At 38.3% G+C, this 16,496-nt stretch overlaps 1 protein-coding gene across 25 annotated transcripts in view; it reads left to right on the top strand.

The window, feature by feature from the left end:
- Positions 1 to 16,496, top strand: part of LOC140351099 (neurexin-1a-like) — a 313,779-nt gene that overhangs the window by 266,178 nt on the left and 31,105 nt on the right. For 14 of the 25 annotated variants that reach the window (XM_072436776.1, XM_072436770.1, XM_072436774.1 and 11 more), the window contains 2 exons: positions 600 to 689; positions 1,752 to 2,071. In XM_072436776.1, the coding sequence (XP_072292877.1) occupies positions 600 to 689; positions 1,752 to 2,071 (410 nt within the window). Of the gene's footprint in view, positions 1 to 599; positions 690 to 1,751; positions 2,094 to 16,496 lie in introns of all 25 variants that reach the window. The other 11 variants (XM_072436782.1, XM_072436781.1, XM_072436779.1 and 8 more) reach the window with 2 other exon arrangements.

Genomic DNA, 16,496 nt, shown 5'->3' with positions numbered 1-16,496 from the left:
CTTACAAGTATTTTCTCCCAAATAATGTTTCTTATATGTCGGGGAAATGTGACCTCTTTTTTCACAACCACAGCTTTTGTCAAGGTCTCGCGGATAATGTTTACAGTGATCTGATGCACTTTGTCTTTTCTCTTAATGTGAACTCTTTTAGGGCAAATAGTGTGTATTTCTTGTCAATTAAAATGGGGTGGGCATTTGTAATATGATAAATTGTTGCACAAATGATTAAAAGCATAAAATAATACCTTTAAATGAATTGTAAAGTTTAGAGGAAGTTAAAAAGACTTAAAAACAGTGTAAAAACAAATGGGGTGGACATGTATTGGGGAAGATTGGTGGCATTAAATTTGATTTTGGTTTGTTGATAACAGCAGGATTAACTTAGAAGAAAGGTTTGAGTCAAGTTATTGTCAATTAATATAGATATAATTTGTTGAATAAAATAAAATAAAAGGATTGAGGTTTGGTAAAATAATGTTTTAGTTAATATTGTTTTTAAATAGATAAACTATACTAAAAGTATGTGGAGTTGTGTAGCATAACCTTTAACCTTTGACCTTACAGATTGTAACCAAGAAATGTCTCTTTAAACTTTAAAGGCAACAATGATAACGAACGCCTGGCGATTGCTAGACAGCGAATCCCATATCGACTTGGTCGAGTAGTTGACGAATGGCTACTCGACAAAGGTAAAATCATTAATTAAAATGTCAATAAAATTAATTTGAACATAAACAAGTTATAGCTTTATTTTGTAAATAACACAATTAAAATAAATGTACAGTTAAACAGAAAATAAAAATGATGTATAGAGATAAATGTAGTCTTTGATATAATTTATAATAATGTATTGATTTGATAATTGTAGCTGTTTAAATACTTAAGGTTAAAGGGACTGTAATTATTACAATAAATCTATTTTTCTGTATTTGATAAAATATGTTTAAATTGTAGTAGTCTTTTGAAGTAAACGTTAAATGATAAATGTAAAAGTTTCACACTAGACTTTCAGTAGCTGTTGTTTCACACACTTAGAAGTGTATGTTTGCTTAAATAGACATAAATAACCACAATATGAATTGGCTTCAGTCCCTTTAACATGATGTAAATCTAGGACTAGAGCAAAGTCTTAAACCTAACTGAGTGCATGCTGTGTTTCAATAATAACGGGCCATATCCTTCACTCAAATGGGAGCCCTCTTCGGATTTGTGTTTTGTTTTTGAAAAGGAGCTCTCATTTCTCATGTGCCCAACCATATCTCACTTATGTCCTTTGGTTTCTTTTGCTAAATAGATAAATGTTGTTGTGCCTTGCTTAGTCGAACCATCCCTACCTCTGTTTGCATGCCTCTCTCTGTTGATTTCTAAGTGCCATTGTATCTTGATGAGTCTCAAACATGTTTTTAGTTCTTGTTTCAACTACAAATTACCAATTTACTGTCACTTTTCAATGGTGGTTTGTTTTTACTAATTTGTTGCAGTAAATCCCCTTTTTCTTTATTTGTTCTATGGCCTTTTTGCACTTCCCCTTTTAGCAAAACTGCATCAATCCTGATTTTGTTTACGTTGATACTTCTTAAGCTTTCCATCACAACAATGACAATAAATTACCAGGTTCTGCCTCTACAACCTGTAATTTATTGCAGTCATTAACCACTGGGCAAATAATCTGTCTTTTTTCTGTTGACTACAAGTGGCTGAGTCCACTCGCTCAATGCCTTTTGTATATATGTAACATTGTTTTCCCACAGGGCGGCAGCTTACCATCTTCAACAGTCAGACCACTATTCAGATGGGAGGCTGGGAGCGTGACCGCAGCAGATCGTTCCAGGGCCAGCTCTCAGGTCTTTACTACAACGGCCTGAAGGTCTTCAACATGGCGGCCGAAGGGGACCCCAACATAAAGATCCAGGGCAGCGTGCGGCTCGTTGGGGAGTCGCCCTCCTCCATCACTCCTCAGTCCAGCACCACGGCCAACCGCTCCGAGACCTCCACATCCATCATGGAGATCACCACGACGACCGCATCCAGCCGCAGAGTCAAGCAGACCACGCCCCGAGAGCCACAGCAGGTAAAGGAAGATTGATTCAGATGTTTCACACACACAGTTGAGGAACTACAGCAACAACAATTGCAGTAGCATTAGTATTATGCGCACATGATTTAAAGGGAACATATCATGCAATATATATGTTTATATTTCTTTTTATCGGTGGTTCACTGCTTGCATTTCAACAGTGACTTTCATGTTTCTCAATGAGGTGAGTCATTAGCATCAAATAGTGTCCACAAGAAGCTCAAATCTCATTTGGTTCTTTACATAATTGGATTCACAGCAGGTCACTTTAGTTTGATCAAAGTGAATATACTAGAACATTGTGGCCATCATTTGTGTGAACATTTGGCAATCAGGTGGTAATAAAACATCATGCAGCAAGCTACTACTTGTTCATGTGATATAAAATGACCATCTCCTCTGAAAAATTGCACTTACAAATTACCGTACATACATCATTACATCTATATGGAGGCTGTCATGGTGTTGTGAGAGAGTGCAGATGCTGACAAATCATACAATAATAAATATTGATCTGGCAGAATGGTTCTCTCTGAGACGCAGCGTGACTCCTGGACCGTTTCAGAAGCGTGTAATGCAGTAGAAATATCAGACAATCGAGTGTAATTGTATCCCAGCTCCATGCAGAGTGGTAAATCAGTGCAGGAATCAAGAGACTAACAGAGAAATTGGGATTTTAAGATGTCTTTCACAGTGTTGCATTTGAGTTTAGTTGGAAAGATTTATAGCAATTATATTTCCATATTGTTTTGGAGAGGATATTGAGTAGTTTCTAAGAATTTAATGTAACTTTGCCCCACCTGCTTGTCTCTTATTTTTTGACAAGAATATTACATATTATGGCCGTAAAACATATATGGCTTGCATTTATTTAATTACAGGCATTGATGTACATAAAGTACATTAAATACATGTATTATTTCTATGTGCGTTGTCACCAGCTATAGGTCAAACCTGACCTTTAACTGGCCTGGTGGCGTCTCTTACTTGTCTCCATGCCATTAGATGCATTTAAGACCAAACTGTCGAACATTCCTGGCAAAGCAAAAACCATCTGAACACATTTGGAGAAGAACACATTTTGAAGCATATCAATATGTTGCAAATAAAAACATTGCGAAAAAGGCTAATATTAAAATTACATCCCTGACACAAGAACACTAAACCTGGAAAATCCCAGTAAACCTTTTTCTAAATGAACAAATCCTAAAAACACAAGCTGCAACATAAAATATCTTAGTTTCTTAGTATCCTTAATGAGTCAGATATGAAAATTATTCAACCCTCGACTGTTAATGTAGCAAAACAAAACAAAAAATCTACCTGCATTGTTCCATCTGTCATATATTGAACAATAAGTCTATAGCAATTATGGTTCCAGGCCCAGCAATAACATCTCTATGGAGACAGGCAAGTGGTGAAAAGTAACATACGGGTTGTGGTCCATTTGTATGTGAAAAATAAATTGGCATTTTGTTGTAGTAGTACTGGTACTACTAAAGCAGCAGTATAAGGGTATTACTGCAGTAGTTACATTGGTGAATGTAAGAGTAATTGCAATATTAATCAGGCCTTCATCAATAATAGTCAAAGCAGTGGTTGCAAAAATAGCATTTTAGGATTTTACACTCTAACATTTAGTTTAGGTATTCTTGTTGTAACAAAAGGGATTTGTTCTGATTGTGGTTTTACGCGAGCTTGCTCTGATGGTACACACACTCCTTTTCAGGTCTTTTCTCAATTCCCCCCCTTTTTTTGGTAGCAACAATGTCTTATATTAGCCCTGGTGGTACTAGAAAGCCTAAATATTTTCTTAGTTGGTGCATAAAGTTTGAGAGCTGATGTCCTACAATTGTGTATTCGATATCCTGTGCACTCATTCATAAAGGTCATCGCACTTTGCAGTGAATTATGATGCAGTAATCTCACAAAAACATGTGCGATGGGAGATGTCCGTGTGTTCAGTTTCATCAGACATGACACTTTCCCCACTGAGAGCGCCCCCTTTAGGACAGTACTGTCTTGGGACACTGCACACTAAGAAAAGGTCCATTCCGTGCCATGCCCTTTCTACAGCCAGCGTTTTGACCATTGTTCAGTGGTTCCATCTGCCCCTGATAGCCAATGCAATCCCGCCTCTTGCTTTTATGTCCTAAGAGCCTCACATTACTGAGACTGGTACATTTTTTAGTATGGCATCTCTCTGTGGAATTGAAATGGCACTCAGCATATCTGGGCGAATTGCAGCCTGGTGAAAATGGTCAAGGAAAGGAAAATATAGATCTGGCTATCCAAGTGTAGCTGTATTCAAGCTAATAGGCAATATAGATCCAGGCAAGAAGAAATGGAAGAAATGGAAGAATAGACAAAGCTTTAGTTGTGAAGAGGGATGGGCATTACACACAAAATGAATGTCTTAATATTATTTGAGTATTGTTGTTTGGAGTGAGATATTCATCATACAGAAGAGGCCTGAAATGTACCTTTGTTTTTGTTGTGGTTAATGTATCGGTTCTATGTGAAATTCCCTACGCAAATCACCTCTTTTTGTTCCATTTTTATTGTCTAATTGGCTTTTTTGTCCATATTTGATCACTATTGGCATAAACGATAAGATACCACATCATTTTCATTACAATGACAATATAATATAATATTACTAAGTCGATATATTGCCCAGCAGTTGTGAATGCCACCTCCCACATACTGTTGTACATTGCATGTTTTGCAAGTATTTACAAATCTTTTGGGTATTTTAAAGTGGACTTTACTCAAATTACAATGAACTAGTTTAATATTCTGAGTTCCAACTTGTTTGACATGTGTCGGCTCCACAAACTACCCAAATAATACTTTAATTGGCGTTATACTTCTTGTGTAGATGACCAAGTTTAAATTCCATAATATATTTTAATGAGAAAACTCCCCCTCCATCATAAAGATGCTGCTTAGTCGCAGGCTTAATGCATGTCCGACTGTGGAGCACTTACTCCCTACAGAGTAGATGATTATATGGATATTGTAATGTATTTATTTAATTGGAATGGACGTCGCTGTTACATTGGGTGAACCAGATGCATCGGACTGCTTAAGCTTTTGGATGACATTACATGACTGTCATTTTCTCGGACCACTGGGTGACCACTCATGCCTTCATAACAGGGATAATATCTTCTGAGTGCTCTGGCTTAATCAGGGAAGAAATGCATGAGTCAGAATTGTTGTAATAAGTAATATTTTGGGATTTTTATCACCAAGAAATTAAAAGTCTTCTCCACCATCTCCCACTGTCAGCTTTGGAACTTTATATCGCCAACTACTGTATTTTGCTGCTTGAGTTGTAGCAGGTGCTTGGCTACACTATTATACTTTATTGACATAGCAGTCCTTAGCAGAAGTGCCTGGTTACATCCAATTAAAGTTTCCTTTGTGTACTTCCATTAACAATAGATGCACTGCTTTATACACTATTCACTTGCTTCTCACACCATATTTTTGTTCAGTATTTTGGGAATTGCCACACTGCTGGAGAAATTGGTGTTATTTTGAATTCTACCACTATTTGGACTTTAAAATTTAGTTTATGCACGTGGTCAACAATGAAAATCCTTTTGAAATTTAAACTCATACTAACATGTTGTTGTAGATTCTGATGCCACTTTTATTTTGTATTATTTATCTTGTTTCCTGCCTAAGGCTTCTTTCCCAAAAAAACTAAAATTAGCGTGAAAATGAAAATCTGTGACAATATTGGACTGAATTCCCTTTGAAACATAATACTGTAAATGCCAATAGTTTGAGTAAAGATTTGGACATGTTATAGGACAAAATGTCGGCTTTAAAAGACAGCATTTAATACTTGATGATACTTAATCAAAAGCCCTCAGAGATAAGAGATAGAGCCCTGTGTCGCTGCTCGCGTCCGGCTCAGAAAAACGAGCGTCCGCCGCTATCTCGTTCTGCCATTGAGAGCTTTTGACAGTGATGGATTCTCACCTGCGCCGCTTCGGATTATCAGCCAGGCGCAGCACACACACACACTGTGTAAATCGTAGCGCGCTCGTCGAGAGAGGCTGCCATCCGCCAACAGTTGTTTCTGCAAAAACATCCCCTAAAGTTACACTGGCCTTCTGAAAGACACAAGGATGGAACGACAAGGTGCCAAACTTTTACTTTGCATCACTGGGCAATGGGACAACAATGGCAGTTAATGTAGAATGGTATTTTGTATCGATAAGCACTATTAATGATGCTATAGTGCTCCTCGATAGCCAGGGTTTTAGGCTTTTTAGCAAGGATGCATAGGGTTTGTGTTGGTCTTGGTGTCTTTGTTGCTTCGACAATTTTCTGAATGTCTTTTTTTCACCCCGATTTAACATTTGCTTCGTTTCGGTCAAAGTAAAGCCTACACCTGAAAAGGAAAAAAACAACAATTCTTAGTTGTACTTGGGTTCATGTCCTCTAGCCATAAAATAGTAAAATGTATGCATTATTATTGTTTTATTATTTACATTATTATCATCATCATTTCAGTCTTCATCAAATAGTGATAATTTTAAGCCTTGCAGGTTCACTGAGGCACCGCTTGGTCTCTTAAATATATTTATAAGCCTGTCGTACATTGAGGTCAACATATTTTTTCTGCACACTGGTACATTTTGACCCTTGTGATCCCTATGTTTCTTTTATCACCTCTGTGCTTTGAACAGTTTTATCTTCATAGCTCACCGCTTGTTGCAATTTTAACAAATACAGATAACAGCCTGTTCCTCAGCACGATAAATAGCCACAAGGCAATATCATTGTTAGCGAATAGCCAATTGGCCTTGTAGTGTTTGTGAATTAACCCATAGGTGAGGGGTGTAACGGTTATTATGGGAGACTGAAGAACATTGAGGACACATTGTGCAGGCTGTTTCATTTACAGCCACTGCACAAAGCCCTGTTCCAGTCCAGCAGATCTGTATCTCGGTAATGTTGCACTGTAAAATATACACTTGCACAGCTTTCGGAGCAATTTAAAGATGTTTTGTCCTCATTTGAATTAGGATTAACTTGTAAAAAACAAGAATCATCTTGTTTTAAGTGAAATGTATGTTGTTTTATTGTTTTACTACAATGGCTAAAACTGGTCTGTAAATAGAACTAGTTTCAGGGCGGAATAATATTGTTATAAAGAGGTCATGGTAATGGTTTCACAAATATACACAATACACAATCAGATCTAGGCTGGTTTTCCTTGGGTTAGTTTTTTTTAAGTTTGAACGTTGGTTTAGTCCTGTTTTAGACCATGGTGTATGCAGGTTTAGACCCAGTTTAGAACTAGTTTGGGCCTGGAATCTTGGTGTAGACAGTTTTTTAGTCCTCCTAGTTATTAAGAAGTATGATTTAAGTTTTCATTTTGCCAAAGGTTTGACTATTAAATAAGCAGACAGGTATTTTCAGAAAAAACTTGGCACGAGTGAACTACACTGAGGATGCACTGAGCGCTTCATTTAATTTACAGCCAGAGCACACAGCCCTGTTCCAGCCCAGCAGCTTTGTAACGCTTGTATTTTCCTTAGTTTGGAGTCTGGGGCACAAACTCTTCCATTTCCATATAATTCACATGGACAACGGGAGATTTGACACACTGCTCTCCTACACCTTCATTGCAGATGTCTGGATACTAGCAAGACTCTTCCAAATAATAAACTTATTGTGAGTGTAATCTTGTTGGAGAAAAAGTCCTCTGAATCTAGCAGCCAATAACGGCAACATCTTTTCTGTTTTAATCATCCATGCACTGTGTCTTCTCGCTCTAGCAATAACTACCTTTAGGCTCTGCTCAGATAGTCCTGATAAAGCCACAGGATTATTGTTTTACAAGATCAGCTGCAATGAGTCTTCCCAGTCTAGATTTAGTGCTAATCCTGGACAAATCAGGATGCAGACCTCCCATTTATCTGAGAAGATCTCCCCTAAGGCTTAAAGCGAACACTTCTTTTTTTTAATTGTCTGGTATGACATCTAGTCATACTTCACCTTAAAACCGGCTTTAAATCACAAGTTTTAATGTTGCAGTATTTTTTCTGTAGGAAGATTAGTTCTCTATTTTACTGCTAATTGTATGGTCAACAAGTATCTTAACAACTGACTGTCAATTCATTATTAAGTGGGTTCATAATGTATTATAATGTACATAATGTATTTCCAATCTGTCAAGTCTATATATATTATGTGTGATTATTAATACAATTGAAAAACGTCGCTATTTGACTTGTCCTTTGAACGTTTCAATTAAAGTTGCATGTATTCTTCTTGAACAGGAAATATTAAAAAAAAACAAAAAAAACGACATTTGAAAGCCAACATAATTGTATTAATCAGTACATGAACACTTCAGTTGGAGGGAGGCTCTGTAGACTCAGCGTGTTCTGAACAAATTCAAATTGAGTTTTGGTTTCACTTTCACTTGTATACAATAGTGTTTTGAAACCATGTAGTGGGATACGCCCGGGGCATTCTGATGCTAATCAGGTCCTGTTAGAAAAAAAAGAAGAGTAGTCTCAAGTGAAACCAAAAAGTCCCTTCATCAGGAGTTCACGCACGGTGGGCGTAGTAGTAGGATATAAAACCTGATTTCCTAGACTCGATTTGCAGAATGAGAATTACTCTTGATGAGAGTCTGTTTTTTGAGTGAGTTATTTCTACAATTGAACACTCCTGAACGAATGAGGGATTACACATATGTATTTCTAAAATTGATTTAATTCTGCTTTGAATTCAGACAATGAGCCAGTGTAACCCTGCATTCAGGTGCATGCTAGTGAAATAGAGACAAAGGTTTCTTAAACCAGTGATACTGTTGACCACCATGGATCAATGTCTTCTAGGCTTTGAGACCAGAGCAGACTTTTGAAATGACTCACCTCACTGACAGATGCACTGTTGATTTTCAGCCTTGAATATGAGATTTATTATTTTTCTCTTTCTTAAGTATACTTGTGTATCCAGACCCAAGAAACAACAAGGACAAAAGCTGTATTTGTAACTATACTGTAGTTGCTTTATGATGTAAATTTTATGATGGCTATAAATGTTGCAGAATCTATGCCCAATCCCTTATCATATCCATAGAACATAATAATAATAATATAATAAATAAAGATAATAAAATCTGTTTCTGGCGTGTAAAACATCCATGGGTCACTACTGGTAAATGCATTTATATCTCTATAGTGCCAGAAGACATTGAATGAACACCAAGTTAAAAGTATTTAGCATCTTAAAATCTGCATGATTATAAGAACTAACTCCAATGAAACAATCTGTAAATTGGATTTTTCATTGAATTAGACTTTAGAGTGTAAATTATCTCAACAAACAACACCACTTCAAAATCTTCAAACTTAGTATCACATTTGCCACAGTTTAACTGTAGATTTCCATCTTATTTTTGGACTTTGTGCCACCTTTAGCACTTTTCTTCTCCAAAGCATGATGTGACGATGGTGGTAGTGGTGCCAGGGCTGGTCAGAGGCTGCGTGCCCACCCTGAGCTGACAGATGGCAGAGTAGGTTGCACCATAGACCTACCTGGCCCTGAGCTTGACGTGTTCAGTAGCAGCGACACAGTGAATCCATCATCTCCTCCTCACCAGGGGCCGATATAGAATTGCCCTTCACCACTGCCTTGTGCCCACAGCCCACATGTTCCCTGCCAGTGCCCCTTGGTGAGGGACTGTTGCCAGCTAACATGAATGTTTCCCCATCACGATTTAAAATTGGGTACTAAAGATTTGGAACAGCGTGTGGAAAGGGATTAAGGTAATAGGTGCCACTTTATAATAACTACACCTTCATTTGCCTGAACAAAGCAGGAACAAAGACTTAATTCATAATGTACATTTAGTTTATCAAGCATGTTTCAAGCTGGGTAACTACTTAAATAGGGTTAGGAAAGTATAAATTAAGTAGTTACTGAGCCTTAATAAAGTATTTTTTCACTATAAATTCAGTCTTTATTCATGCTTTATTAAGAAAGGAATAAGAGTAGTTATTATAAAGTGTTACCAAGTATTTTCAGCCAGAGTCCATTAAAGATAGCATTTTTTGACATTACAATCAATTCATTTCCCCATTTACCCTTGAAGCCACTAGAGTTGTGGTTAGAACAAGCATCTGTAAGGTTTTAATTCAACTGCACATTGCAATAGTCATTATAACTGCAACCTTGAAACATTAATTCAGTTTTTACCCATTTTTTTGTAGTCTCAGTTCAATTGGAATCAAATACCTCAACAGACCGTTTTATATTGATTTGCCTGACCATTTCATCTGACGATCACAATTGCTTGGATGGTTGTGGTCGCTGTCATTTGGAGCATGTGGACAATAACACTTATATTATCAGTTTGTGTGTGTTTTTTTATTAAATGGCACAGGTCTATTTGTGTTTTTTCTGTCGTTGTTCCAAAGATTTAATCATTGAACGTCTGAGCATTTCATTAGCTGGCAGAATGAGAAGACAGTCCAGATTGTCTTGTCTGTATGATGCAATCTTTTCTAAAGCATTGACAGATTCTCAACATGGCAGCCTGGCATATTGACATTTGACAGGACATTTGTTGTTATATTTGAGTTGTATTGCAAAACCTGTTACATACAATACAGACATTTCCTGAAGGCTGGACAAATGTGCAGCAGATGAGCTGAAGAAGCTCTGAGCCAATAATTCTCAGCTCAATGGAATTTTAAACTGATTAAGATTACGTGAATCTTCATGTAGAACTGAGACTCTTGGAACTACACTGACAACAAAGACGTGTTGAAACTAGGCATCCACTTGTCTTCAGGGAGGTGTTAGTGCTTTGATTAGAATATCCCACAGTATAGCATTACAACTCAACAAATAAACTAAAGAGGTTCGGGTGTACCTTGTCTAATGACTTTATTACAGCTCGAATCAGAGCATTGCTGTTCTGGTGTGACCCAGAATATGAAGCTTGAGTGTAATGAAGTACCGGAGGTTCCTGTATAGGCCTTACTGGCAGATGACATACGGTTGAGTCATCTGGAGGAAATTAAGAATCCCTGGTTAACATCTGTTCCTACAACCTTGAAGGAGAGGTATTATAATCTAAACAAAGATTTTATAAGTTGGTTGGTTTATGACCAACAGGCATGTTAATGAACATAAACGATTCACATGCTGTAATTACACCAGATTGCAGCCATGGGCTAATTCTCATCCTTTGTCCCACATCTCATTCATGTACCCACATACTTGGACACTGGAGACAAAGTGAGTGAAGTGTCTTGCCCAAGGACACATCAACAGTTTGCACTACTGCCCCCCTGTGGCACCTGGCATTACAGTGGTCTCCCATCCTAGTACTAACCACCCTGCTTAGCAGGGAAGAGCCTAATGAGATTGAGCATTGACTTATTTTATGACTTATATTAGTATGGCCATTGAATATCTGGCTAACCAAGGGTATATAAAAGTCCCAGATTGTTAAAAAAAAAAATCATACTAAAATCTTTAATATGTTGAAGGAATCCTTTATATGGAGTTTTTTTTCATCAGCTTAGACATTTGTGAAATGTTGGACACTTTTTGGATATTTGTTTGCAAAGTACAATGTAATCAATAGTTTTTACACCTTTAAATTGAGTGTAGCTTGTTGGTTTACAATACCGGTACTCTATGCTAGTTGACCAATATACAACTTGATAAGAATTAATGGCAGAATTTTGAAGATTGCCAGTTCCTGTCAATTTTCATCCGAACTAGTAAAAGAGAACGTATATAAGAAGAGTATAACAAGAGTAATATATAAGAAAGTACACGGTGACATCACTACTTTTAATTGAGCAACTATTGTGGGAAATGTTTGGTGTGGCTCTGTGTTTATCCAGGCTTAGGCGTGACTTAAGATGACATTGACACAGCCTGCGCTGGCTGCTATATTAGAGTGATCTTGTGTTGGACCTGCTGAAGAGTGATCTGATTATGAGCGTACTCTATGGGCGCTGCACTGGCCGGTCTGCTGTTGTAGGGCAAAGCTGCTGTGCCTCTTTTTGCGTGTCATGTTTTTGCAAACGTTACACCAGGGAATTGGCCCAATGCATTCATCTCCGGCGTGATGGCATCTATATTAGGATGACAAATTTGCTGCTGTCTCCAGATGAGGGACTGGGACTGCATGTCAATACACAGGTAAAGTCAGGAAGACAGTGATTTGTGGCCGTGCTGAAGAGCTCTTTCCCTTTTGCTCTTTGTTCCTCAAAAACACACAAAGGCGGTTGTTTAGCTTTGTCAGCTATTTTTAGGGAAGAACATGAGATCTGAAATACTATGCAGTCAAGAGTCACTTCAAACAATACTCAATGTACTTAAGTGTTAAGTTTATACATTTCAGTTCTCAATGCAAGCCAAATTTAAAGGCATTAAACTCACTTAACTCTAAACACAAGCACACTGAAAATGTTAATGCCGTTCTGTGGAGTATTCCAGGCAAAAGCCATGACATCTGCAAAGGAACCAAGAAAAGTATTGATACATATTGCACCTTTCCAAAATATTTGGCATTATCTATTTAATTATTTGATAAAAATAGCAACATATCAGATATCAAATTCTACCTATCCATTTAATATAATACATGATCTGAAATTAAATATGTCTAAACCTCAGGGACAGGGATACTGGAAGGCAAAAGGCCAAAGCAGAACCAATATTTCAGTCAACACAAAGTTTAGCAATTTATGATGAAGTAGTTTTGAAAATAAATGTACTTGTCATTTGCTGTGAATTTATAGCGTCCCAGATTTTATTTCCAAAAGTGGGGTTGTTCAAGGTTCACATGTAATTGTTATTCCTCTCTCGCTTCTCCAATACTTCTCCCAAGTGTATGAAATTCCTCTTGGGCAGTTCTCCGCTCTCAGGCCAGATTACTACCAAGCCACACAGCCCCAGATTCGATTTAAGATAACAGAAATATCAGTGCATCCAGAGGGGGAAAACGCTTCAACGCCAACAGATTTCATTTATCCGAAGGAGTGTGAAAGAGGATAACTGGACAAAGATCTGACCATGTAATGCAATGTGTGGAGCTGTGTTTCTGCATAGGCACGGCAGCGCCAAGTAATGAACCGATGAGAGGACGGGGAGCGCACGAGGTAGATGGAAGCAGATAGTGTCTTCTGAAATTATATTAAGATGATATCACTGAGGACATGTAGCTCTAACAGAAGACAGCCTGCTCTTGTGTTATCTGATGCTAACCAGAAACGGCACAGCTAGAGGTGACTGCAGCTATTATCAATGCAGTATTTAATTAAAAATCTAAATAATCGCGTTTAATGAATTATTAGAGTGCAGTGTTTTTTTTGTGTGTCACCAGTGAAAAGCATGGGTTGTTTAGATTTTAGATGCCCTTAATACAATCCTTTATATTGTATAGTCCATTACAAAATTGGCTTGTGTTTATGTACGGTAGTCTAAAAAAGTAAAAATACTTACTGAAATGTATATTTAAAGAAATAAATCAGGTAAAATACAAATGGAAGGCATAGCACATGACGCTTAAGCCAAAAAATATAGACCAAAACAAAAATATATACATACATTTGTTATTTTCAATGATGTATTGCAGTGAAAATGTACAACACGATGTCCTTACTGTAAGTAGAGCTTGCATCTCCACAAACCTGACTGTTAATTCATCTGAAGGAGCCTATTCCTGCTTGTTCCACAGTAAGGCGTAAAAAACAGATTATTCCTCAGTATGGTTTAAACTTTTATTTAGTTTAAACTATGCTGGCAACTTTCCACCTCCCACTGGGCCTTTAATAAACGCAGGAGAAACCATGCTATAAATGTCACTAAATACATGTTCTTGGTACACTGTAGAACCATTTCACTTATATAGTCATTACCATAATTTAACCTTTGGCAAAATAATAGCGACTAGATGCAGCGCAACGTTATACCTGCCATTCTTAAGAGTGCAGTGTCAATTAGAAATCCAAAGAAGAACGACAGAGCATCTTGGGTCAGGACTTGACTGAATTACCCACCAGTCTCCTGCTGTGACTCAGTGACAGGCATGGCAATAATAAAGCCACAGACTGGGAAATCATGTCCGGGCCCACGCAGCTAGACGAGCGCCCACTCACCTCCGCGCTGCTCTCTTGTATATTGTCTTTGCATGTTTGCCCTGAGCCGCATTATACAGCCGTGTGTTTTCTAGAGATGCCGGTCCTGGGGGGATATGAGGAACATCTACAAAGTGTTGTAGCCGTGCCTTGAAGCCGTCTTATTCAAAGCAGTTGTTGCTCTGTGCTTCTGGGAGCGAAGGGAGAGCGTGTAAAGAGGGCAGAGGCACATAGTGTACATTTTGAAGTAATTACCTAACTTCTCACAGTACGCCGCACCTTAGCACCTCTACATGCCCCCCACAGGTCCCTCACAGGCCCCTCACAGGTCCCTCACAGGCCCCTCACAGGCCCAACGCTATAATGATGTACAATGGAAGCCTGTGTTTCCGGAAGAACTGAACATGTTCTCCTCTCTTCTGTCCCTATCATCTGCCACCTTTCGTGCATTGACTTATGTATTTGTTTGTATATATAGGTTTTAAGCTGGATGCCTTTTAATTCATACAAGCTAATAGGACATTGTTGCAGTGGGCTAAGCATTTTCCTACTTACTGGATGGTTGGCAGTTTGAACCCCATCCAAGCACATATTGCATTTCAACCACACTTCTTAAGATTGGAATAAAGGACATCTGACATACAAACATCAACCAAATCAACCTTTGTTTTAACTATTCATATTCAAAAACAGTGCTGTTGGGTATTTGTGGATGTATACACACATTCTACCAAATAGCAAGAAATTCATAACTAATTACCAAGCTTTTTGCTCAGAATTGAGCAGTTAACTTCACTCATTGATGGTCTAAATGCTTGCACATTTACATCACCTTAGGGCTCCATCTGCTCCAGTAAAACAGAAGATGAGCCACAGTGTCCAAGCTTCCGTGTAACGTTGGCCCTGGGTGTTGGTCCGCCTGGTGGGGCTTGTCTCGCTCCATGCTGTGAATGTGATGGTCCTTGTGCTGCTCATCTGATCCCGTGATGTGAGCCTGCCCTAGGTGGAGCAGGTGTGTTGGCTGCCTCCTGCTCCTTGTTAGAGCTGCTCAGGCCTAGAGGAAGATGTACGGTACAGACAGAAACATGCGGGTGCCAGGGGAGTGAGATGGAGAGCCTCAGAGCTCTGTGTTTCTAATGACACTCTGATACTCTGCCTGAGGTCCAGTCGCAGCAACAGCAGCTGCCTGCTTTTAAATAAAGAAGAGGCTTGCCCCCAACAGGGCCCAGGCTTCATGAGGAAGATGGTGAAAACAGCTATCTCTTCATTGGTTTTGGAAAATAGAGATATCCGGTACTGAAAGGCTCTAAACTAATTACCTGAAACTTCAAATAAAAGATTTAACTTTTGGCAAATGAAACTGCCCTGCATTTGTGGTGCTCTTTACAGTGCAACATAGAAAACAGATGCATGCATTTTAAACTTTCCCTTACAAGCCATTATTCAAAGTGTTTCCACAATATTACATTTCATTTGATCCTACCTTCATTTAGCCATGTGGGTTGATTGAGAACCAACTCTAATTTACAAAGACGACCTGGTCAAGAGGCAGCAGCACAAGAGCAGAACAAAACAAGACAATCATAAATCTTTCACATATTAGACTATTAGCAATAAAGAAGACAATGCAAGAGCCACTTAGAAACTGCAGGAGAGAACACAGATAATGAAGTGTTTTTTTGTTTTTTACCAATGATTAAACCAATGCAGCAACATGCGACAATATAAAACAATAAGCTCCAACCCAGTAGAAAAAGATAACTATGGGTGGGAGACATCATATCCTTGAATCAAAATATGATGTAATGATCTGTCAATCTGTAGAGATGCAGCCCTGTGCCCCACACAACACTCTTATTGGTCAGCCTCTGTTTGCGTGCTTGTTTACTCCATGTCATCATGTTGTGTACAGCTCACTTAAAATCCGCTTCAGGTAAAAAAAAAAAAAAAACATGAAAATACAATGTAGATACAGACTGCAGCCATCTGCTTTCTCCTCCTCATAAATAGAACATGTCTTATTGCATGAGCTCCCATTACAGTTATTTTCACCCCCTTTCCCTGCTTAGCGTCCATCACCGCCAGCGTCTTGTTTTCACCACTAGATCTTTTGTCTTCACTTTGGCAGAGCAACCCTCGGACGCAAGATGTTTTCAACGCGATAAGCATCTTACACCGATATAAACAAAATACACTGCTATTCTTACCAAAGCCGCAGCGATGATAATGTTATTCCATTGTCTTGCAGCTAAAGTGTCGAGTGAGTGCATGACGTT

The sequence above is a fragment of the Eucyclogobius newberryi genome, unplaced genomic scaffold (assembly GCF_026437365.1).
Source record: "Eucyclogobius newberryi isolate DKJ021-1_F unplaced genomic scaffold, fEucNew1.0.hap1 SCAF_8, whole genome shotgun sequence".
Taxonomy (NCBI): domain Eukaryota; kingdom Metazoa; phylum Chordata; class Actinopteri; order Gobiiformes; family Gobiidae; genus Eucyclogobius; species Eucyclogobius newberryi.
This window is presented reverse-complemented; position numbering and strand designations above follow the sequence as displayed.